Source organism: Rhinolophus ferrumequinum, chromosome 12, assembly GCF_004115265.2.
Source record: "Rhinolophus ferrumequinum isolate MPI-CBG mRhiFer1 chromosome 12, mRhiFer1_v1.p, whole genome shotgun sequence".
Lineage (NCBI taxonomy): Eukaryota > Metazoa > Chordata > Mammalia > Chiroptera > Rhinolophidae > Rhinolophus > Rhinolophus ferrumequinum.
Window position 1 is genome coordinate 55,172,093 of NC_046295.1, and position 23,146 is coordinate 55,195,238.

A 23,146-nucleotide genomic window follows, 5' to 3' on the forward strand; every position below is an offset into this window, starting at 1 on the left:
AAGTGAGAGAGGAGGCACGGAGGCTGGCTGGCAGCTCTTCTTGGGACAAGGCCTTCCAGCTAAGAAGCTTCCAGCTACAGGGGAAGCACACTTTCTGGGAGAGGGGAGACATGCATATTAGTGTCTAGCCGACAGGCTGGGGACCTAGGGACCAGTTAGGAGGCTGCTGTGTTAGTCTGAGCTTTGAACACAATCCTCCCCTAGGGCCTCTCCGACTAGTGGAGCTCACGTTACCTTGGCTCAAGCAGAGTCCCCCCTAAATGAAAGCAGGCCAAGAGGTGGCTTGGCTTTCTTGTCACGGCTAACAGGCAACATATTCTCACACCCGTCCTCTCCCTGGGTCTTCTCCGTTACAAAGACAGGCCAGTTTCCCCTGGTGGTCGTGCTGTAGATGTGCAGGCAGAAGCTTCTGACCCGTCTGCTTTTCCCCAGGGCTCCATACAGCAGCTCACCATCCACCCTGACCCCAGGACTCCTGAGGAGATGTGTGACGCTGAAGAATCCTCGGTGAGTCCTCCACACACCCCCAAACCGTCCCCACAGTGGGCCCCCATAGCCCCAGCAGCCAGTCGGCCAGAGAAAGGCAAGGGGCCCAAGCAATTCTTCATCCCCAACGTCATGGAATCTCTAAAATCTCTCCTCTTGGCAAGTCTGCCTCAAATCCTATTTTGAGCTTCCTAGCTTTATTTTATTATTTTTAAGAACTTCAGCCATCTCTTTCGTGGGTGTGGGGGAGCTGTGCTTCTTCTGAGGTGTTAGGTTCTTCCATGAGTATGGCAGTCAGTGGCCTGGTTTCCACACTTCCTGTCAAGAAAGGGTGTCAGGATTCTAAAATCGAAGCTAAAACTCTTAAGATATCTTGGGTGTAAATTCCTATAAAAAATGAACCTAAATTTAGCTTTTATGCTTGGCAAATGAATCAGCTCTTAAGTTGGAAGTGGGGTGGTGGACAGGGAAGTAAAGATGGGTCCTTTTCCCCTGCCTCTCTCTCTTCCTTCCTCCCTCCCTGCTTCCAGGATTTACTGAGCCACCTTCTAGGTGACAGACCTGGGGAAATGCTGGAGATTAAGGCATAAACCAGGAACGGTCTCCATCCTCAGGCTGCTCACACACACATACACACCCTTCACCGAAACGCTACGGTTTGGGTGGGAGCAAGAGGTGAGAGAAGAAGAACGTGCAGCAGGTCAGGGAGGAGTGAAGGCCTGACCAAGGACAAGCGAGTGTTAGTCAGATGAAGAGGCAAAGGTGTTCCAGGCAGAAGCCATAGCATGATTCCAGACATCAGAGGCAAGCAGAGCATGGCATAGACCTAGAACTTCTGTTCCTCTCCGGGTGGCGTCAACCCCAAAACAAAAGTTGATTTCATTCATTTAGTAAAAGCTACTGGAGATTTAGTCAGAAAGCCCCTCCAAGGGGGAATTTGGCTCGGTCAGAATGTTTGCACTCCTTGAGGCCACAACCTGGGCCTGACATTCTTGTGAAGCTGAGAGGGAAACCTTAAGCGTATTTATTCATTCATCTCTGCATTGCTGTTAATGTTGAAAAAGTAGGAAAAACCCAAGAGTCTATGAATAAAGTATTGTTTACAAAGTCATGGCAAAAATCACAGGCTCTTGGCTGCCAGTAGAAGCCTAATTATGAAGATTAGGTAGCAACAGGAAGACATGCTTCCAGTGTAACTGTTCTCAGCGTCGAATCCCGGTGAAAGACATGCAAAGATTGGGAGTGCCTTTTGACAGAGATTGAAGGGAACCTAGACAAAATGAAAGTAGGTATGTTAGACTAAATTGATTGTATTTTTGTGTATGTTTGAGCAATAAAATGTAGAAGGAAACAAAAAAATTGTCAAGCATATGCACACGTGCTCTCTCTTCAATCCCAACTCTCTGTCTTTGTCCGTCTCTCTCTGGTGCACATACACACACACACACACCATTCCTCTATAAGAGGCAATTTCTCTGACTTTCCCCCCTGTCTGGCATCACTTGTCTGCACACAGGCGTCAGGAGAAACCAGTGGGCTTCAGGAGACAGACGAAGTTGCTGAGATCTTAGAAGCCGATGTCTACACTCAAGCCCCGGTGAGTGCTGGGTGCCATATCTTGTCACCCTACTCAGCTTTTGGGAGCTGAGAGATTGGAGAGTGCCCCGAGCTCCAGGTCTGCCCTCTCTCTTTAGCTCTGTTCTCAGACTTTAATCATTGGCTCCTCTGGGGAGGGCAGGAAAGTACTGGCCAACAGGCATTTTGCAAAATCCCCAGTGTAAGCTCACAGCAGTTACCTGGGAGCCACCCTGTGCTGCGGCCAGGAGAGGGCTGTCCAGAGGCAAGTGTTGTGCTCTATTGCCTCCCTGCTCTCTGACCTTGAGTAACTTGTTCAGCCTCTCTGTGCCTCAGCTCCTCTTCTACCAAACAGTAACCAGAGTCCTATTTTGAGGGGTGCAGGGCCAGGTCTCAGACCCGTGCCTGGCACGAGGAAGTGTGGACCGCAATGGTGGCTACTGTAATATTTGCTCGGGACTCTGACTATGAGAAGGGAGTCAGGCCCCCACTCCTGTGTTGCAAAGTCCTCCCAGGACCTCACTTCTGGCCCCAGGGAAAGGTCAGCCATCCTCCCTCCGGGGAATGCAGCCTGTGGCCCAGACGAGGCAGTGGTATCGAAAGCAATGAGTCAGACTGTGGAGACACCAAGGAGGCCATTCTAATGCAAACAGCCAGCAGGGTCTGAGGCATAGAAGGAGGAAGCCCCAGCAGGCTCCTCCACTGCCAGAGCTCCTCTGGCTCACTCTATAAACTCAGCTCTGACAGAAGAGCAGAGAGATGGAAATAAGGCAGAGGCTGTAAATTATAGACCTCTGGTGACACAGGTGTGGGTGAGGAAGAATAGGACCATAGCCTGGTAGTGCTGGAGGGACTTAAAGGTCACATGTTTCTGCACAGAGGTGTACAGAAAACTGCCCTTAGTACAGATGGGCAAGCTGAGGCCCAGTGTGGGGAAGAAACTGGCTCTAGGGTACGGGAGCAGAGCTAGGGCTAGAGCACAGGTTCCCGATGCCCCATCCAGGGTTCAGGCCATGACTCTGAGTTGCTGGCCTCGGCGGTGTTGCAGAAGTTTATCCCCAGAACCATAGCCAGTTCTTGGGCAGCTTGGATAGAGGAATTAAGGCTCCAAGGTGGCTGCCGAGGCGGTGACTACTCTGAACAGTTCTGCAGTCCTATGTGCCCATCAACACTTGGCCACTCTATGAGCACATCCAGGCCACAGAGGGTGGTGCCTTGGGCCTTCGAGGCTGATGCTGCCCCTCGGTGCACCAGTTCATAGCTGGGAGTGAGGCTGACTCAGGCAGAGATGCCCGTAACCCAAAACAGCCCTGGGAGACAGACAGGAAACGGGGTCAGGGTTTGCGAGCACGTGATAATCATGGAGGTGAGGCCTGCTCAGAGAGGGCTTTCTGGTGGAGGAGGCATTGAAGCCAAGCAGCTTTGGACAGAAATAGAGAAATGATAGGGGAAGGAAGAGGACCAGCATTTCTTGCTACCCACTGTGTGTCTGGTGCTTTGTATATATGACTTAAGTTAATCCTTACAACAACCCTGCACGGGAGATGACAGTGGATGGACACTCAGGAAGGCAGAGTGACTTTGCCAGGGTCGCACGGGGATGGAGCCAGGACCCTAGCCTGGGCCTCCTCCCCTGGGCCAGGGTTCCTTAGTGCAGGGCACGTGTAGGTGTGCGCTGCAGCTGGGAATGGATGCATAATAAACTCCCAAAGTGTCTGGGGAAGTGAAAAAAGTGATTTGATGGACTCTTGTCCTCTGGGGCACCCCAGACACTTTCCTTTCTATATTCTCCAACCCTACTCTTCTCCGTGTTTGTAAGTGAGCTGGTACCAATCGTCGTCCCACCAAGCGTGAGTTCAACTCTGCCACTTACTGGTTGTTGACTTGGAGCCGGTAACTTCACCTCCCAGAGCCTCAGTTTCCTCCTCGGTTAGAATGGAGCAGACCTGCTTCACGGGGTTAGTGTGGGAGTTGGATGAATTGACCCGTGTGAAACACGTGGCTGTGCAAGGTACGGGCAGCTCTCAGTGAACATTTGTTGTTACTATTGACCATAGGTTATGGTGAGGATTCGGATGATGTGTTAGAGTGCCCATTCCTCTTAGGGACCCCTCTCCACAACCTGCCTTCTGGTTGGCTGGTGGCGGGGGCTGCCAGCGGGCAGGCCAGACCCCTATGGCTGCCCTCCATCCTTAAGAGGACCCCCCTCAGCTCCCCCCCAGGGCTGTGGCTCTGGGCCTGGTGGTCCTGGAGCTGCGGATCCTGATGCTAACTTCGATAGAATCCCTTCCACGAGCTTTAGCAGGGTACTCACTCCCATTAGCCCTCTTTGCAGGGCAGTGTTTTTCCATTCATTCCAGAGAGGAGGCACTGAGGTATCGAAGAGTGAAGAGTTTTGTCCAAGGCTGCCCAACTAGGAGGCGGCAGAGCCCGGTCTCTGGCAAAACCAGGGCACTGTCAGTCATGTCACCCCAGCGCTGGGATTTCCTGTTGCACTATCTCCTGGAAGGGCTCCAGAGCTCCCCTCCCTGGCCACCCCTTTAGGGCTCCCCTCCCTGAAAACCCCTGCAGGACAGGGGAATTCACTCTTCATTCTCAAACCTTCCCCTCCCCTCTCTGTCTGGCTTCTCTCTTGGGATGAGTCTCACTCACCTGTTCTTGCCCTTTCCAACTGCCACCCTTCAAGACACAAGCCATGACCAGCGAACTGAATCATGGACTGCCTGAGCCTTCAGAGACTTAAAAAGCCAGGCCCTCCTCACCTCCTTCCCCATTTAGGGTAGGAATCCCTGCTACCCTACTCTTCCCCCTGCTAAGTCAGCTTCTGCTGACACGCCTTTCCATTTCTGGAAAGTTCTGTCTTATGCTGAGTTAGAATTAATACTCCTATGGTTCTGAGCCCTGGCTGTGCATCAAAGTTGTGTATGTGGCGGACGGTGGGTGGGGGGAGGGTGGGAATTCTTTTAGAAAAAGACTCTTGCCTGGGCTGTATACCTGGACATTCAGGCTCAGTAGGTCTGGAGTGGAGTCCAAGAATCTGTCCTCACAGAAAGCTCTGTAGGTGATTCTGATCCGCGGTCAGGCTCTCTCTTCCTAAATGCTCCCCGTTTCCCAAACACACCGAGAACTTTCACCCTTCGTCCATGCCTGTTCCTGGGTTCTGCGTCCTGCCCCCACTGTGCCTGGCCAACTCCTACTAATCCTTCAGGATCCACTTAACAACCCCTCAGTAGAGGCCATTGCCAACTCCCCTCCCCCTGCTTGGCTCTCACTTCTGCTGTCCCACACGTCACATTCAGTCACAGTTAGTTGTGTCTGCATCTGCGTCTGTGTCTCCCCCATAGTCCAACATTTTAAGGACAGACACTCTGCCTTATTTATTCATTTCTGTATCCCCGGGTACCAGCCAAAGGCCTAACACAGTGGGGCCTCAGGAAATATGTGTTGAATGGGAGTGTGGACTCAGCAAATCACCACACTTTTAATAAAAAAGGTCTTAAGACTCAACATTCCTGTTTTGTCACAGGCCACACTGGTTCTGCATCCACACTAACCCGTAAAAACCAGCAGCCACCCGTGGGAGGCAGGACGCCTGACCCTGATCTCTGAGGGTCAGCGCACCAGGTTCCAGCTCTGCCCTTGAACAGGGCCTTGTGTCGGCCTTGTTTGGAGTTTGCCAAAAGAGGTTTTTGGCCGACAGACTGGAGTCCGTATTTTCATGGAACTCAACCTTTGCCACCTGGAGTTACAGAGCTCAGCGCTCCCTTACCTTGCTGTCCTGTGTTTCCCACATGCTCTCTGCTCTACCTGCCTTGTTTCAAAGCCCAAGTCCCTTATTAAGCAACTTTACTTCCAGCCACTAGCAGCCTTGCTCCAGGCTAGAGATGGGCTTTCTTGAGACCATCAGAGAATCCTGGTGGAGTGGCTTCCCCACTGGAGCTGGCAGGGAGAGGAAGACTGCCTGTGACAGGATCCTTACGGCCCTGCCAGGTCACTAGGCAGCTGGGGGAGTGATGGGGAAGTCCTACTTGGTCTTCACGGCCTCTCCTGGGGTGCTACCTGCTCTCCGCTCCCGTCACACTGCCTGGTTCCTGCCTCCCCGGGCTTCTTTAGTGCAACCTCCTGGTCTTCTGTCCTAACCTCAACTCCCCAAATCTTTGTTCTCATCAGCACCAGAGTCAACTTCCTAGCCTAATACCACACAGATGCCCCAGGTCCATGGCCAGGCTTCTCACCAAAGCATCAGCCCCCCTCCCTCTCTCTGCGTCCTGGCTCTGTCCCCCTGCTTCCATCCTCAAATCCTCGCCAAGTGATGGTCGTCAGGCCCTGACAATGCTGTATCCTTTCTCACCTCAAAGCCTCCCCCTGTCACTGCTTTCTGAAACTGCTCATTCTTCAAGGCCCAGCTCCTGGAAGCCTTCCATCCCTGCCTCTACCCTGGAGATTTTGCAGTACAATAGACTATATCTTTTTTTTTCAGTACAAAAATATACTGCATTCATTATTTTAAAAAACTGCAAGTGCAGATAAATAAAAGATAAAATAACCATCTTTAATACCAACACCCAGAGAAAATCACTATCGAGGTGTTGGTCTTTCTTAAACTCTGGAATTCTAATGATGTTGACGTCAGCTGCCCTTGACGGGCTCATCCTCTGCTGAGCACCTTCTTGTATCTGATACCTTGTCAGTGGTTATCATTGGCCCGATTTTACAGAGGAGAAAGCTGAGGCTCAGTGAGGTTACGTGACTTGCCCAACATAGCATAGCTAATAAGTGGAGAGCTGGGATTCGGCCCAAATGTGATTGTCAGAACTGAGCCATTAGATCCTAAGTTATGGGGCCCATAAGAATCCTCCGTGTTCTGATGGACCATAAATTCATTGTTTATATACTAGATTCTGACATGAAGGAAATAACCTACTCTCATTAGTCAGGGTAGGTAAGTGATGGCTACAGTTACAAATTAACCCCTGAAAGCTTAGTGTCTTAGTTGTTTCTTGTTTACACCACACATCCAAGAGTTGTCATCAGGGTCCTTCCATTCAACCCCCACCCCCAGCACCTTGAGCTCAGAAAGTGAGGAGACTAATTGAACACTGATAAGTCCTGGGTCTCCAGAGCTGCTGCCTGCTCCTGAGTCTGGCGATGGTGTCATGACCTTTGCTGCCTACGCATCAGGATTTCTGCCTAGACCTCTGACCTGCTCCGTGTTTCTAACTCTTGGCGTTTTCTGTTTGTTGGTTTTTGCCTAGTAAAGTTGGTTAAGACATTGGCTGGCTTTGGCAAAGCCACCCAGAGAAGCTGAAGTTTCCTAGAAATAAAACCATACCTATCTCTTATTTTCAGAGGCCTTGATGACCAGTGCACCTCTGGCATTGGATTTATACAGCATTTACTGAGTGCAGCCTGCTTCATTCATTTGTTCATTCATTCGTTCCCTCATCTAACAGACCTTCATTGAGCACCCCCTCTGTGCTGGCCTGGGATACAGGGATACAGAAATGTGGTCTCTGTGCTCAGAGATTAGCAGAGTCTCGCTGCAAACTGAGCAGAATTAAGTTGCTCCTCGCATGTACCTTTCCAGGCCCTGGAAGGTTCAGTGATTGGCCAGGTATATAGTAGGCAGGGCTAGGCTTTCTTCTTTCTGGGTTCATTCAGCACTTTACAGATATGTTTTTTTCTCCCGTGATATTCACTGCCATTTTTAATGCTTTCCTGCCAAGTAAATCCTTCTGCGTCTCTTTTTTTTTCTCCCTTCAGTTTAAAGAAGCAAAAGTTGAACCCATAAACATACCTCCAACTCCATCCTCCCCCTCTGAGAATGAGGAGCTTTCCGGGGAGCCTGTACCTGAGGGGACCCCGGAAACCACCAACCTGAGCGTCGTCCTGCACAGCAGCCCTGAGCCAGGCAAGTCCTGGCTGTGCCCTCACGATGACAGTGGGCCCAGCCTGATGATGTATGGGGTATAGAGCATCTCATTTACCCTTCCCCCCAATCCTTTCAGAAAAGAATTATAATCGTGGAATTTGACAAACAAGGTGGGGAAATCAAACCACCCAGTGGAGGCTCTCTGGCTTGTAAATAGCAGAGCTGTCTTTTAATCTTAGAGGCCTGAACTTTCAATCCCCAGACTCCACCTCTCCAGAAGGGCCTGAGATTTAACAGAAAAGCTTATAGTAATCGTGGCTGCTTATTAAATACCTACTGTGTGCCAAGTATTTACATACTGCATCTCCAATCCCGACCATACGTCTCCTAGCTACTATTATCAATCAGTATTTTACAGATGAGAAAACTGATGCTTTCAGAGGTGAGTGACGTGCCCATAATCACACAGACTAGTGGGTGGTGGAAGAGAGCCAGTGCCCAGGCCTGACTCCAGAATCCCCATCCTTCCTAGCCTCAGCCACAAACGCCTCAATTCTCAGACGATCAACCCATCAAAACTCCTGTGTGGCACACATGGGAAAACTAACTGATGGCCAGAGAGGGGCAGGCACCCAGGAGGTCAGCGGCAGGCCCTGTGGGTTGTGCTGGCCTTGTCTCCCATCCAGGGGTCTGGGCCCCACCCAACCATACAGAGGAGCACAAGCCCAGCCATACAGAGGAGCACGGGCAAAACCCCAAGATCTGATGTGATCCCCCAGGCGGTAGGTTGACATGTGCCCCAGGCCTGGGATCGACCCGCATTTTCTGCCCTGTATCAGAGGGGTACCCATTTCAGATCCAGTTACCGCCAATGCCAGAACACCGAGATTTAAGTATAAGGTCAAAACACAACCCAGGAACCCACAGTAGGGATTGGTTGGGCAAATTGTATTTCATTCATATGTGCAGCTCTGAAAGTGGTGAGTGCTTTTGAGTATATGTTATTCATATCTATTTAAATATAGCCATGTAGAGCAATGTGGGTGTGTGTGTTTGAATAATGTACAACAAAATGCTGTGAGTAGTTATCTCTGGGTGGTAGGATTGTGGGCGGTAGGATTTCTTTTCTTGGTTCTGTCGTTTACATGTCTTTTACAATCATATATGTCATTGTTCTTTTTTACTTCTGCCCTCAGTAAATGAATGTTATTTTAACAACTAAACTTGGGAAATCTGTGGGTGAGAGAAGGTAGGCAGTACTGCTTAGAAAAAAAAAGAAAGGTATGATAATTTAATAAAATTATAATACAGCCAAGGAGTCAGGGTGTTGCTGTGGAAAGACTGGGGAGCGGAGCAGACAGTTTGGATGGAAGCCCTGCTCTGTCACCTCTTTGCTGTTGGTTCCTGGGGCAAGCTGCTTAACGTTTCCAAGCTTTAGATTCTTTAACTATCCCCTGGGAGCGTTCATAATCCCTGCCTCCAGGGTGGATGAGAGGCGTGGAAGTGGTTTATGAATTGCAAATGCTCTTCTCCCGGCGGAATGAGGATCTCTGAGGAGGGGCAGAGGCTGCAGGACCTGGGGCGAGCGCCTCTCCTAGACTGAGGGGTGAATTCACAGGAGGGGGGAGCCAAAAGCAGACCCAGATCCAAGCACAACTCGCCTGTTCCCTGGGATCAGCCAGACTCCTTCTCTGGCAGACAAAGGGCCAAAGGAAAACAACCGAGCTGGCTGAAATTTTCCCGTTCTTCTTGTTGGGTAAATAACCCAGATGTTGTGGAAAAGGGGCCTGAACCCCGAGCCCTATCCCTGGCTAGGGAAAACCACCTAATAGTTTTATTCCAAGTTTCCCTGACTCCATCTTGCCCCAGAGCACAGGCCACTCCCAACTTTATCCTCCAAGGGGTAGGGACCCAGAGGCCCGGGGTCTGGCCACTGCGTGCACAGTGCCCCCTGGTGGTCGGAGCCGGGAGGACGCGAGAGAGGGAATGGGGTCTCATTTGGTGGTTTTGTGTGCACAGAGTCCCTTGAATAATTCAGCACCCCCACACCCTGTTCATAGCAAGGGACACGCGTGACGGGGCATGGGGACAGGGAATCTGGCTTCAGGGCCTCTCCCAGCCACCAGCTCTCTGTGGGACCTGTTCCTCCTCTGCAGAGTGGGGTTCATAATAATAAGGTGCTAATGTACAGATCAGAGCAGGACACACGTGTCGTGGGGTGAACGTGGGGAGACTGAAAATGTGGGAATCTGCCCTGGCTCTGTCTACCTGCTGCCAGTGGTGGGAAGGTCCTTGGAGGGAGGACAGAGGGGCGGGTAGCGGGAAGATTAAGTGATGGAGGGCACGAGACTTGCTTAGCCCGGGGCCCAGCCTGTTACAGGCATGCATTCATGGTAGCAGACTTTCTTTTTCTTTGCTTTAGGACTCCATGTGCTTTTTAAATTGCAAAAGAAATATGTGCTTGTGGTAGCAGTTCAATCAATGCAGAGTTGTATGAACCAAAAAAACAGTGGTTTCCTCTCCTATCCTCTGGAAGAAACCAATATTAAGTATTGTGGTTTAGCCAAGTGTGCGTTGTTTATCTGCACCCACACAGAGGGTATGTCCATATATATCTATATATTATATGTTATATAATAACTATATTACTATGTGATAATAAAACATGTATACTCACATATAGTTTTTCTCCCTTTACAAATAGAGCACCACACTGACCATGAATATTTATCGATTGCTAACTCTATGCCAGGGGCTGTCCTTGATGCTTTTCTTGCATTGATTTATTTCATCTTTATAGCACACAATCCTCAAAACAGCCCTATGAGATAGGGATTATCCCCAGTTTATAGATGAGGAGCGTGAGGCCCGGGTAAAAGGACTTGTCACAGGTCACAAAGGAGCAAAGCGGGGTTCCAGCCCTGCAGTTGGTGCCAGAGCCTGTGATCCAAGCCACCTTGTAAAATTGCCTTTCAACATCTGGTTTTTGGCAACTTGTTTTCCCCCCTCTTAATCCTGTATTCTGAACATCTTTTCAAGACTGTCAGTGAAGAGGTACCTCTTGTTTTTCAAGACTGCAAAATGCAGTTATTAATTACAGAATGCCTGCTTCCTTAGGGTCTGGTGAGATCCAGAATGACACACTAGAGGCACTTCCTACTGTGGACGATACCCCCATTACAGACATTGGCTCTGGGGATGGGGCCTTCCTTCATGTCACTGAAGAGGTGAGTGGACGGTAAATTTCATTTGCTAAATCAGTGGTACATCTGTTTGCTTCTTTCAGCCTTGATGGCCACGTGTTTTGGGCACTGTAGTGAACCACAAGGGTTTGGGGTTAAATGTAGTGGAGACTGCCTCCCTCCTGCTGGTACAGAGGAGGCAGCAGTGCTAGGGCCCCAGAGACTCTCCAGGGACACACCAGGGCTGGGCAAGGAGATGCAGCACAAGCTGACAGGTCCGGCATGAATCCTGCATCCTCACTGGGCTACCTGCCTCCCTTCTGCTCAATTGTGAAGACACACAGCCTCTTTCTGCTCTTTGAGCCCCTTCAAGACAGAATCAGATTAACTGCATGTGCGTCCATTCTGTGGTTTGGTAATTGGCTTTTATACCCACAAAGCCAATTTTTAGAATGGTGGATACAGTAGAGGGCCAACTTAAAGAACGTCTTTTTCTCCCAGTGGCCTCTGCTAACATCTCACAGGATCAGCTCAATCTTTCCACTATCCTGGGATGAAAACACACTTCTCAGACTTTCCTAGTCACTATCTGGTAACAGCCTATTTTTACAGGTATTTTCAATGTCCAAACCAGCACAATATCAAACATTCAGTCCCTTTGTCTCCCAAATTCCAAGGAATACATATGCAGCTCACCAAATGGTTTATAGTGAGGAGAGAGGAAGGAGAAAGCCACAGCACACTGAAAATTCTCTCCAAAGGAATTCTTACTCCCCCAAAATGAATTCTTTTCTTTTTCTGATATAGACCAGAGGCAGGTGACGGGCTAATGTTGTTAGAACCGATTTCATCTCATTGTCTCTTAGTATGTCTCACATAAGTGGTCTGGTTCCTTCTTTTAGCACGTGGAAGGTACCTGTGGAATTGTACTTAATTGTACAATTAATTAGTTCATTGTACTTCATTGTAAAGCCCTTTAGGATTTTAGGTGAAATTGAGTCAAAAGAGTCTCATTTTAAAATCCGTGACATCATCATTTTTCTGTATTTTTTTTTGTTGTTGTTTTTTGCTTTTTGGTGTTTTTTTTTTTTGGACAGTAATTGTTATGTCCAAAAAAAGGACTTAATATGTTATATGAAAACAGGGTTCTACTGTCAAAGAAGTTTAGGAAATGCTCCATTATTTTATCTTCCTTATAGGCTCTGAGAAGTCCTGCAGCAAGGAAACCTGTCTTACTTTGATCAGCTTAGTGTTTTTAGTATCCAGAAGAACTACTTCATGCAAAACAAAACAACTCCAAAATTAATTTAAAAAAAATATATACCAAGAGAAACTGAGCTAAGACAGTAGCCAAAGCTGCTCTGTTTCCATTCCCTGCATCTGCTGCGTAACCTTCGGAGGTTATGCATTTCCCAAGAAAACTTAGTCACAGGGTAAGAGAGGAAGCAGGAATCCCGTCTGGAGAAGGCTGAGGAGGATGGGGTTGCCGCCTGCATGTCTTGAAGCACCGTCATGGGAAAGACATTCGACTTGTTCTTGAGGCTTCTGAATGGGCACATAGGAGAAGTCACAGGGAGGGGATGTGTCTGGATGGAAGTGTCTAGAGCCGGAGCAGGTTGACTCAGGAGGTAGAGATCTCTCAGCCACTGGTGCAGGAGGCGAAAGAAGCTACAGAAACTGAAGACGATAGAGGGGTGTGGGCAGTCTGTTCTCTCCGGCCACAGGCACATAGATGAGGACGTGGTCATCAGGATGCCTGTGTTTCAGGGTCCACATACTGAAGAAAGTTTGGCAGCAACAGCAGCAGCTGGGGAGGCCGAGAAGACCATCAGCACTGCCGTGGAAGCAGAGGCCAGCAGTGTGCCCCCCGAGGGGCTGGCCCTCTCCATGTCCACCATGGACCCCGGGGAAGGGGTCACTCCAGTAAGCAGCTCAGAGTGCATACTCTCCTTCTTCTCTGTCAAGGGGGTGGTGGGCATCTCAGGTGGGAGCAGTCACTGGCCTTTCTCATCTATCTGCACAACGCAGAGTGACAGTCTTGTGGGGACAAATCCAAGTAGACATTCATTTGGAGGCCGAGGCGTCTGTTGACTCATTTAGTAGATGTTTGTGGGGTGCTGTGCTGTGCCGGGCGCCAGCTAAATAGAATAAATACATTCCTGGGAACAGAGGGTAAGAGGTACAATAGGAGAAACACAAGGGGCTCTGAAAGCACCAAAAAGAGGGCCAGAACCCAGGCTCATGGGCCCAGGGAGCCTTCCTGCGGAAAGGGGCTGCTGAAGATGAGCCCCAGGCTGTGCTTAGAAGATGGGAGGAAGACAGGTTTTCTAGGAGGGGGACCAGCACGAGCAAAGGCCTAGAAGCATCAACATGGCACACAAAGGTCTAAAGAAGTGCAGCTGCCTGCCCGTGGGCTCAGGTGTGTATGGGGGGAGGCAGGCAAATACGACTGGAGAGGATTCTGAGACCGAGGAAGCCATGAGAAGGAGCCTGAGAGTGTTCAGCTGAAATAGGGAGTCCCCGAAGGGTATTAAAGAAGGAAGTGACATAGTCAGAGTAGGTATGAGAAAGACCACCTGACCCTGAGTGGAGAAAGGATGGGTGGAGCAAGTCTGGAGGTGGGGGACGCGAAGGCTGTGTCTCCTTCCAGGCCAGGGTGGTGGTGTCGCTCTGAGTTTTGTTAATGATGTCAGATCCTGCCAGGGTTCCCAGTGAGTGAAGGCCCGCAGAACAGGGCGTCTGTTGGATCTGTCACCGTGACTATTGGTGACCTTAGGGAGGGCAGCTTAGGGATATGGGAGGGATGGAAGGCAGAGGCCCTGAACTAGGAGAGGAAGGTGAGGAGGTGGTCTTTGAGGCTAGCCAACCCCCTCCACAAGAGAGCTCTGCACCCCAGAACCCGGTTTTGTCTCCACACCATGACTTGGAAGCTCCACTCTCAAGAGCAGTAGAAGGAAGATGGCAAAGACTGCGATGGGTGCCACGTCACGGAGGTTGGCAGGGAGGAGTGGGATGAACACACAGGCCTCGTAGTGGCCAGGGTGCTAACACCTTGAGTGCCGTGTGAGGTCCAGGTGTCTGTGTGGGTGCCACAGTCAGGGCAGTGGTATAAGGCGAGGTTTTGGATGTGCAAGTGCTTTGAAGGTGAGGGCGAGGCCCCCGCGGTCCACTCCCTCCAGCCACAGCACAGTGGACTACTGACCTGGCCCCTCGTGGTGTCTTCCTATTCAGGGTCCAGATACTGAAGAAGGTTCTGCAGCATTAGCAACAGGGGAGACCGAGATGGCCACCAGCAGTGACTGGGAAGCAGAGGCTGCCGGTTTGCCCACCGGGAGACAAGCTCTCTTCATGTCCACCCAGGACCCTGGGGAAGGGGTCACCGTGGTAAGGAGTGTAAAGTACTGGAAGGTTGAGGTCATGGCTGGGAGCAGAGCATGGCCTTCTCATAGGACTGGTCTTCATTCTGTTCAGCAAATCCAGAGAAGCCTGAATGGGGCAGGGGCACCTCCTTAACCAATACTCCACTGTGCATGCCTGTGAGAAGTCAGCCTGGGGGGACGGGTGAGTCAGGGAGGTGGGGTTGAGTCCCAGGGCTGGTGCAAGGGCCCACCACCTCCGCAGGACGGCTCTGGGCCAGGGAGTTGGAGTGCTGGGCTGAGTGGAGGTGACAGAGGGCTCAGCCATGGCCTGTTTGCGGGAGTGGTGAGCACAGGCTGTCAGAGCACAGTGGAGGGTCGGGGTGCAGGCAGGTCCTTGGGCGTGGCCAGACGTCTTCAGCGCTCTCCCTAGGCAGCGCGGAGACACTGTTCCCAGCTTCTAAAGGCAGGACACTAGCATTCCAGGACACTTGGCAAGTCTGTCCCTGTAATGTCACTGTAATGGGTGTCCTGCGTGTTCTTCAAACTCAGCAGATTCAAACCTAGACTCCTCATTTCTGCTCCTCCTGAGTTGCCACCTCAAATGAATGGGACCATCATTCCCAGTCCTGATCCAGGATTCTCTTCCCTCTTCTTTCCTTTCCAGATCCCATCAAGCACTTGATTTTTCTACCTAAATACATGGTGGACCCGCCCCCTTCTACCTTTCTCCAGTGCCAGCCCCCTGGACTGAGCCACCCTGAGGCCCCTGAGCCACTGGCTGAGGCCCCTGCCTGGCTGCCCCCATCCTCTCCCTCCACTGCTGGTGGGAGCAGCCTTCCTGCAGACCCTGCCCATTCCCCCACCTGGCCTGCGAGGCTCCCAGGGTCTGGCCTGGCCAGCCTCACTGACCACGTCTTGGGTGCCTCTCTGTGACTTTTACACTCCAGCCTCACTGACCTTCTTTCAGTTTCTTGAATGAGCCTCTGAACATCTTGGCTCAGAATCTTTTTATACTCTCCCTTCTCTGTCTAGAACCTTTTCCTCCCTCCTCCCTCCTTAGTTCCTGCTTATCCTTCAGAGTTCAGCTCAGACACCACTTTGCAGTCTGGTAGGTGCCAGCCCAGACCCTGACGTCTCCCCACAGACACGTTCATCGTACCCTGAATTTCTCCTGGGCAGGCCTCATCATGATTGTAATTAGCAGTAGACTTGGTAAACGGTTCGTTTCTGGCTCCCTCCCAGACTATAAGCTCTGTGAGGCAGGGATTATATATATCTTGTTCACTGACGTCTTCATCCCTGCAAATGGCAGGTGCTCCGTGGATGTTTGCTGAGTGAATGACTGGAGGCGGGGGGTCATCAGGCCATCACGTATCAACAGCACTGGCCTTTGAGATCATTCCACACATTTGCTCCCAGCAATTCACCTCTGGTCTAACATGCATCCAGTGAAACTGCACAGTGGGGAGGGTATGCCCTGACCAGCTGACAGCACTCCGTACCACTGGGCAGTTACATGGATTGTTTTAATTAACCACGTGGTCGCCGCCACCTTATTTTCCTTTGTCTTCTCCTTCACCTGTCATCTCTCACGCCTCATCCTTCATTTCCCTCCTCCCTGCACGTCTTGAAAGGCAAAGGTCTTGTCATGGTGAGAAAACTAGGCAGCAGGTCCCAGTTCTACCAAGCCTTGTCTCAGTAGGAACTAGCATGTAACTAGCAGCGCCGTCTGGAAGCAGAAGCATCCCCTGCAGGGGTGGTGAGCGCCCAGTGACTGGAGATGTATAGGCTGAGGGGGACCCTGGGGGACGAAGGGGATGACCTGAGAGGTCTTTGATGAGCAAGGGCAGGGGAGCTGTGGCCATGCAGGTATCGGATGGCCCCAGCAGTTTCCTCCCCAGTCACACACCCACCAACCAGGGGTGTGGACGAAGTGGCACGGTCCTTCACACCAATTTTGTTTCAGGGTCCAGTCAGTGAAGGAAGTTTGACAACAGCAGCAGCTGCTACAGAAGTGTCCCTCAGCACTTTCGAGGAAGAGGAAGCCAGCAGGGTCCCCACCGGTGGCCTGGCTTCCCTCACACCCACAGCGGCCCCTGAGCAAGCAGTCACTTTTGTAAGTGTTTCCTAGTATCCCTCTGGCTCACAGCAGGCAGAGAGGTCATTGTCCTGGCTTTCCCAGAGGCAAAGGCGCATTCAGCGGGTTAGAGTGCACTTGTGTGTATGGCGTAGGGGGTGGGGAGAATACCAACTTCAAGGTGGCAGGATGCAATGGAGGGAGTATGACAGAGAGGTCAGGGGAGCAGGCCTTTGTCTGACCCTGGCGCCTCCCAGCTTTGTCCAAGAGCTTTGTCAGAGACAATGGTCCAAAGTCATAACAGGTTGCTGAGGGGAGGGGGTGGTGGACACCCCATTACTGGAGGGAGTAGAGGAGATGCATATTTCAGAAGGGAATTACGAGTCTGTGCTTCTGTGAATGTGTTGGGGTGGATGACAGTTGTACGTAAGAAAGGGTTTTTGAAATTGGGCTAGTGCCGTAGAAATGACCGTTACCAAAACTGACTGGCAGGCAGCCGTGTGCATATTGTATCGTGGGTGAGGTGATGTGATTCCTCCTGTTGGTTTTGCTCTCAGGGCTCTGGAGATGAAGAAGACTTAGCAGCAGCCACAACAGAGGAGCCCCTTACCGTGTCTGGGGCAGAGGAGTCTGGCAGCGCCCTCCCTGAGGGGCCCCCACTCCCCACACCCACCGTGGCTCCTGACAGAACCGTCACTCCCATCACTCCGGTAAGTGGCGTAGCAGAGTGAAGATTTGACTTGGCCAGTTCTTACAGAGGAGGGAAAGGCTCAAGTCCTGGGAGGGGCCTGTCCCTGGCTTTCTCAGAGGCAAGTTTTCATTTTGGTTTGCAAAATGCCCAATTTGGGCATGTGAGGGGCATCCAGCTTGTGAACGCACAAGGAAGCTGCAGTTGGTAGAGGAAAAAGCAAGAGGTGAAAAATCTGGGACACCTGGTTTCGTGTCCCAAATGGCCCTCCAATTGAAATGAAAACTTTCTGACAGGCAGAGCTGACCAAAGTGCAAAGCCCTTATCTCAAATGTCAGGAGAGTCCCATCCTGGAGGTGGGGAGCCTGTAAGACTGGTAGGGACAGCAGAGGGAATGGAAACCTCCTAGGCGTATGCAGGGGGTGACCTTCAATTCCCTTCCAACATGAGTTTTTGTGATCCTGGGCAGCACCTGGCAACCTCACGCAAATCCTTTTTTTTCTTTGGGCCTCCTTTCTTGTCTGTAAAATAAGGTGGCTGGGAGTTCAAGTCATTATACCAATTGTGCTTTATCTGTTTTACCACCTACTGCCATCTTTTTGGTGCAGGCAGAGGGGTGGGCTGGAGTATTTTAAAACAAATCCCAAACATATCGTTTAACTCATAAATACTTTAATGTCTATTGCTAGTCGGTTGATCTGGGACCTTATTTTTTAGCTACAACGTTATTATCCATCTAACAAAATTACTAATGGTTCTTTCCTATTATCTAATACCGTAGTTTAAAAAATACACTTTAGTCTATTTGCTAACATCTGTTTAAATCTGAATCCAAACAAGGTCTGCACATTGTATTTGATTGATGTGTCTCTTAGTCTCTTTTGATCTATGGTTGCGGTCCACCTTTTTTTTCTCTTTTTGCCATTGACTTGTTGAAGAGACTGGGTCAGTTGTCCTTAGATCCTTTGTGTTTCCTGCCTTGAGAACTTGGCACTTGGTCAGGGGGTGGTGAGACCAGCTATATGCTGGTGGGAGTGTCAATGGCTTTACTGCTTCTGGGAGGTTCTTCGTGGACACAGATTAACATTCCTAAAACAGCATATTGTTGACCCAGAAACATCTATCTGTTCTAGGAATCCGTCCTAAAGAAGATAGTCTGATATGTAAAAAGGCTTGTGTACAAGGACTTTAATCTGTGTTGTCCATCACAGAAAAAAATTGGACACGGTTTAACTAGCCAACAATAGGGGGTCAATTGAATAAAAGTATATTCAAATAATGGAACATATGCAGCTATTAAAATTATTGGGACTGTTTAATGATGGGGGAAATACCATACAACGTTAAGTGGAAAAAGCTGGTTGTAAATGTGAGCATATTGTGTGGTCCTGACTGTTTAAACATACACACATGCAAAAACTCTGGAAGGAAATACCCTCCCTAAATGTTAGCAGTTGTTGCCTCAAAAGTGATAGAACGGTGAGGGTTGTTAAGTTCCTAACACATTTTGGTGTTTCCAACCTTCCCTTGTGACTTTCACAGTGGGATTTTTAAAAAGCTCTAAGAGAGAGTGTGTATGTGTGTGTGTGTGTGGCGGAGTTGTTGTGGAGTGAGAGAGAGGACAAAGGGAGAAACAAACACACTGTACCTCTCCCTAGCACATAACTGATTGCAGGAGATCACCCCCCAGTGTCAGGAATCTGCGATGAATTGAAAAGGATGCCCTGATCCCTGAGCAAATGGTTTAAAAGCACAATAAAGACAGTCAAGGGAGCATCATTCCTGAATGTCTTTAGGATCATTTTAAATCGGAGTCACCCAACGCAGTGGGGCATCCAAGCCTGGCCCTGCCACATAACTGTGACAAATCTCTCTCTCTCTTTCTCTCTCTCTCTCTCTCTCTCTCTCTCTCTCTCTCTCTCTCTCTCTCTCTCTTTGCTCATGAATAAAATGAACACTATAGTACCTGCCTCTTGGGTTATTATAAGGATTAAATGAGTTAATACATGGAAAACTTTACCTGGCTCACAGCACACGCTCAATAAATTAGGTCTGAAGAATTATTTTGCAGATGAGACCCAGAGCAGGTTAAGGCTTTTGCTCCAGGAGTCAAGTCAGGGTGACAGTCTTAGCATCTGGACTGTCTACTTTTGTTTTCTGCGCTGTCTATAACCACTCGTCTTCAGACATGATCCAGAAGTTGATCAGCAAATCCCTGCAATGGTCCAAATGAGGCCATTTCATTTCTAAGGTCTTCCGACTAGTCATTTAGCAAATAACTGCCAAGCGCCTATTATCAGCTGGGTACAGGTGACGTAGCAAGAGCTAGATATTAGACAGATACTAGAAGGGAGTTTTGGAAATTCCCTTTTGTTCTTTGGAGGAACTGATAGCGTTCAACAAGTATGCTTTGAGTGCCTTCTCGGTGCCAGATCTCATGCTGGACACTGGGCACCCAGAAGTGTGTCAGGATTGGGCCAGTGCTGGAGGAGCCCCAGTCTAGAGGGACAGATAGACACACACAACTGAGCTTCAAGTCAGGTGGTCCTGGCACCAAATCGAGACCTCAACAGAGGCTGGTGAGAACACAGAAGAACAATTGTCACCCCAATAAGTTAAAAAAAAAAGAAAAAAAAGAACACGGAAGAAGAAGAGATGAATTGTCTGACAATGGTGTGTGTGGGCAGGGGAGACAATTCATGGAGGCGGTGACCATGGAACTGGGCTTTGAAGGATGTATAGGGATTTGAAAGGCAGGAAAAGAGGCTGAGGAGGAGATGTGAGCGAGTATAGTGGGTTGAGGATGGACCTCACGTTGTCTTCACAGCTGGGAGGTGGCAAAGCAAGAGGGTAGCTGTAGAGGAGAGTGGGAAAAAGGGCCGGCAGAAGGAAAGATGGCAGCAGAAGTTAAGAGAGCTACGGAATATGGGGAAACTTTCAGTGACATGGCTGTCCTTGGAGAGTAACAGTGGAATCTAAGTTTCAGGAATTCTTCTCTCTGCAGATGGGAGCGGAGGCTGAGGGCTCTGGCCTGGCCTGGGGCTCGGAGGTCGGCTCTGGCTCTGGCGACCTGGTGCGCAGTGAGGAGCTGTTAAGAGTGAGTGTGAAACCCTCAGTTTTCCCTCTATGTCTCTGAGACTGTTTCTGATTAGCTCATTCATTTATTCTTTTCTTTAGGGGGGGTGGGGAGAAGGAGAAAGGTGAGGGGATTAGAAAGCACAATCAGTAACCACAAGATTGCCACGGGGAGACGAAAGTCAATTTGGGGAAAGTAATCAATAATGTTGTAAAGATTTTGTAGGGTATCCGATGGACACTTATCCCATTAGGGAGACCAGCTCAGGGGTGATGTAGATGCCTGATCACTGCGCTGTACACCTGAAGCTGGAGCTGAACAATAATGAATGTCAGCTACAATTTTATATACATATATATATATATATAGTTACAAGAAGTGGAGTTCAGCATTAGAAATAGAGACAGTGGAAAGGTAATGGCTGTGTGCGATGTCAGAGGGGTAGTGGATGGGGGAGGGGGGTTCTCACTGCGTGAGGGACGTAAATGATAAACGTCTATGACATTGTTTTGTGCACCTGAAACTAATAAAAAAAAGAATATTACAAGACAAAAAAAAAAAGTGAGTGTGAAGGATTAAATGGCCTGGTGTCTGGGGTGGCCTTCACAACAATCTGAGAGGGAAGGATGTGTGGGCCGACACCAGATGAAACCAGATAGGTCACCATCGATAATTGTTGAGACTGACAGTGGGCTCCTGGGAGTTCATTATATTTCCCCTCTCTATTTGTATGTCTTTGTATGTATTTTCCACGTAAATCAGTTTTGTTTTGTTTTCAATGCATATTAGCCTAAATTTATATTCAGGACCTCCACTTCTCCACTGGCCGCCTTCTCCATCAGGTGTGTCCATGATCTTCACTTGTACACATTGGCTTCTGCCCCCCACCCCCACCCCTCACCCATTACAGAGACCTGCAGGTCTCTTCTCTAGGGAGCATTTCACAATATGGCTTCCGGACCCTGAAATCCTCCTTACCCTGAGGCGACCCCTCCCTACCTCTCCACATCTCTTCTCCTTCTGGTGCCTCTTGCTTCTCCAGCCTCCTGCCCAAGGCTGCCCACCCCTCCCCATACCCCACCCCTCTCTGTCTCTCCATTGCCCCCAGAGAGCGCCTCCCTTCTCTTAACTGCAGCTGGCATCTCTGTTCCAGGCCCCCAACCTCACCTCCAGCCCTTCCTCTGAGCCCCTGTGCTGAATCCCCTCATAGAAGGTTCCAGCCAGCTGTCCCTGCGCCCGCCCGTTCATGACAGGGTCGGAAGGGTTTAAGAGTCACTATAAAGGTCTTCCAGGCTGATGGGATTGCTCAGCCCCTCCAGAGTCTAAAGAGACTAGCACATTGCCGGAAGCGTTTTAACAACACAGGTTAACACAACAGGCCGATTTTGACCAAACCTCTCAATTAATCAGAAAACTGAGAATTCTGACAAATTGGATTTTTATGGTATACATTACATCTAGGGAGAAAACACGATCTAACGGTCTCAGAAAGACCTGGATTCAATCCCACCTCTGCTACTAATTAGCTGTGTGTGTGTGTGTGTCTGTGTGTGTGTGTGTGTGTGTGTGTGTGTGTGTGTGTGTCTGTGTGTGTGTGTCTGTGTGTGTGTGTGTGTGTGTGTGTGTGTGTGTGTGTGTGTGTGACAGACCCTTCAGCAAGTCACATCAGCTCACTGAGCCTATGTTTCCCCATCTGCTAAGTGGGAACCCCAGCCTCTATTTATAGGGTTGTCGTAGGCAATGGAGAAAATGGATGGAACATACACGTTCAGTATATATTTATATCCTCCCCTACTGTTTCTTAACAGACTGTCTATTTTTTAGGGTCCCCCAGGGCCTCCAGGCCCACCTGGATTACCTGGGATTCCAGGAAAACCAGGAACTGATGTTTTCAATGGACCCCCTGGATCTCCTGGAGAGGATGGAGCTACTGGTGAACCTGGACTCCCGGTGAGCCACTGAAGCCATCTCCCCATCTGTGGCCACGGGCTTCCTGTAGCCAGGGAGGAGCATACAGACTGCAGACCCCAGCACTGTCTGAGCTCACAGCAGGGAGCAGCAGCTGGCTAATGTTTGTAAACATAAGTCCTCCTGGCCAAGTCATTGCTAAGACTCAGAAGAAGCAGCAGCCAAGAAAAACATCATCCTACACATTGTTTGGCTGCTCTGTCTTAGTCAGTATAGGAAATTCAGACTCATAATGGAATCTTGCAATTGCAGGACATCAGTGCTAGGCCTGGGGTGGGGCCCCTCTGAGACCATCTATATACAACCCTGGCCTTGACTGCCCCACAGAAGAGAAAACTTGATCCAGAGAGCAAAGGGCACTCACCCATAAGTGCTCGGCCTCTCCTGGGGCCCAGGACTGGCATTCCACCATGGACCTGGTACAAGACGCGGGACCCACCAGCCTCACCTGCTGGGTCCTCCCAGCCCTGGCCTCCTTTTCCAAGAAGGGTTTGTATTTGGTTCTTATCAAGGATGTTGTGGGCTGATTGTCATTGATGTTCCCCAGGGCCCAGAGGGACAGCCTGGATTTGATGGAGCCTCCGGCCTTCCCGGGATGAAAGGGGAAAAGGTACGAGGAAGGCGGGAGGGTTCCAACACATGGGAGCCCCAGGCCCACACTGCCTCTTTCTGACCTCTAAACTTGACCTTGCCTCTTCTGTGAATGACCCTCTCTAGTCGCCTCCTGGTCCTCTCTGCTGGATGTCCCCATCCCAGGAGTCTTTGTGCCCAAACCTGAACTCAGCATCTTTCCTGTCCATCCCTGCAAATCTCAGCTTTGATGAATGGTGCCTCCATCTACCCAGTCACCTGGAGTCAAAAAT

The 23,146-nt window shown here is 50.0% G+C and overlaps 1 protein-coding gene across 2 annotated transcripts in view; it reads left to right on the forward strand.

Annotated features, from left to right (window-relative positions):
- Positions 1-23,146, forward strand: part of COL15A1 (collagen type XV alpha 1 chain) — a 99,316-nt gene that overhangs the window by 34,759 nt on the left and 41,411 nt on the right. For both annotated transcript variants that reach the window (XM_033124147.1, XM_033124148.1), the window contains 11 exons: positions 433-507; positions 2,003-2,083; positions 7,825-7,972; positions 11,051-11,160; positions 12,883-13,038; positions 14,347-14,499; positions 16,441-16,590; positions 17,109-17,261; positions 20,244-20,336; positions 22,140-22,259; positions 22,825-22,893. In XM_033124147.1, the coding sequence (XP_032980038.1) occupies positions 433-507; positions 2,003-2,083; positions 7,825-7,972; positions 11,051-11,160; positions 12,883-13,038; positions 14,347-14,499; positions 16,441-16,590; positions 17,109-17,261; positions 20,244-20,336; positions 22,140-22,259; positions 22,825-22,893 (1,308 nt within the window). The remainder of the gene's footprint in view (positions 1-432; positions 508-2,002; positions 2,084-7,824; positions 7,973-11,050; positions 11,161-12,882; positions 13,039-14,346; positions 14,500-16,440; positions 16,591-17,108; positions 17,262-20,243; positions 20,337-22,139; positions 22,260-22,824; positions 22,894-23,146) is intronic.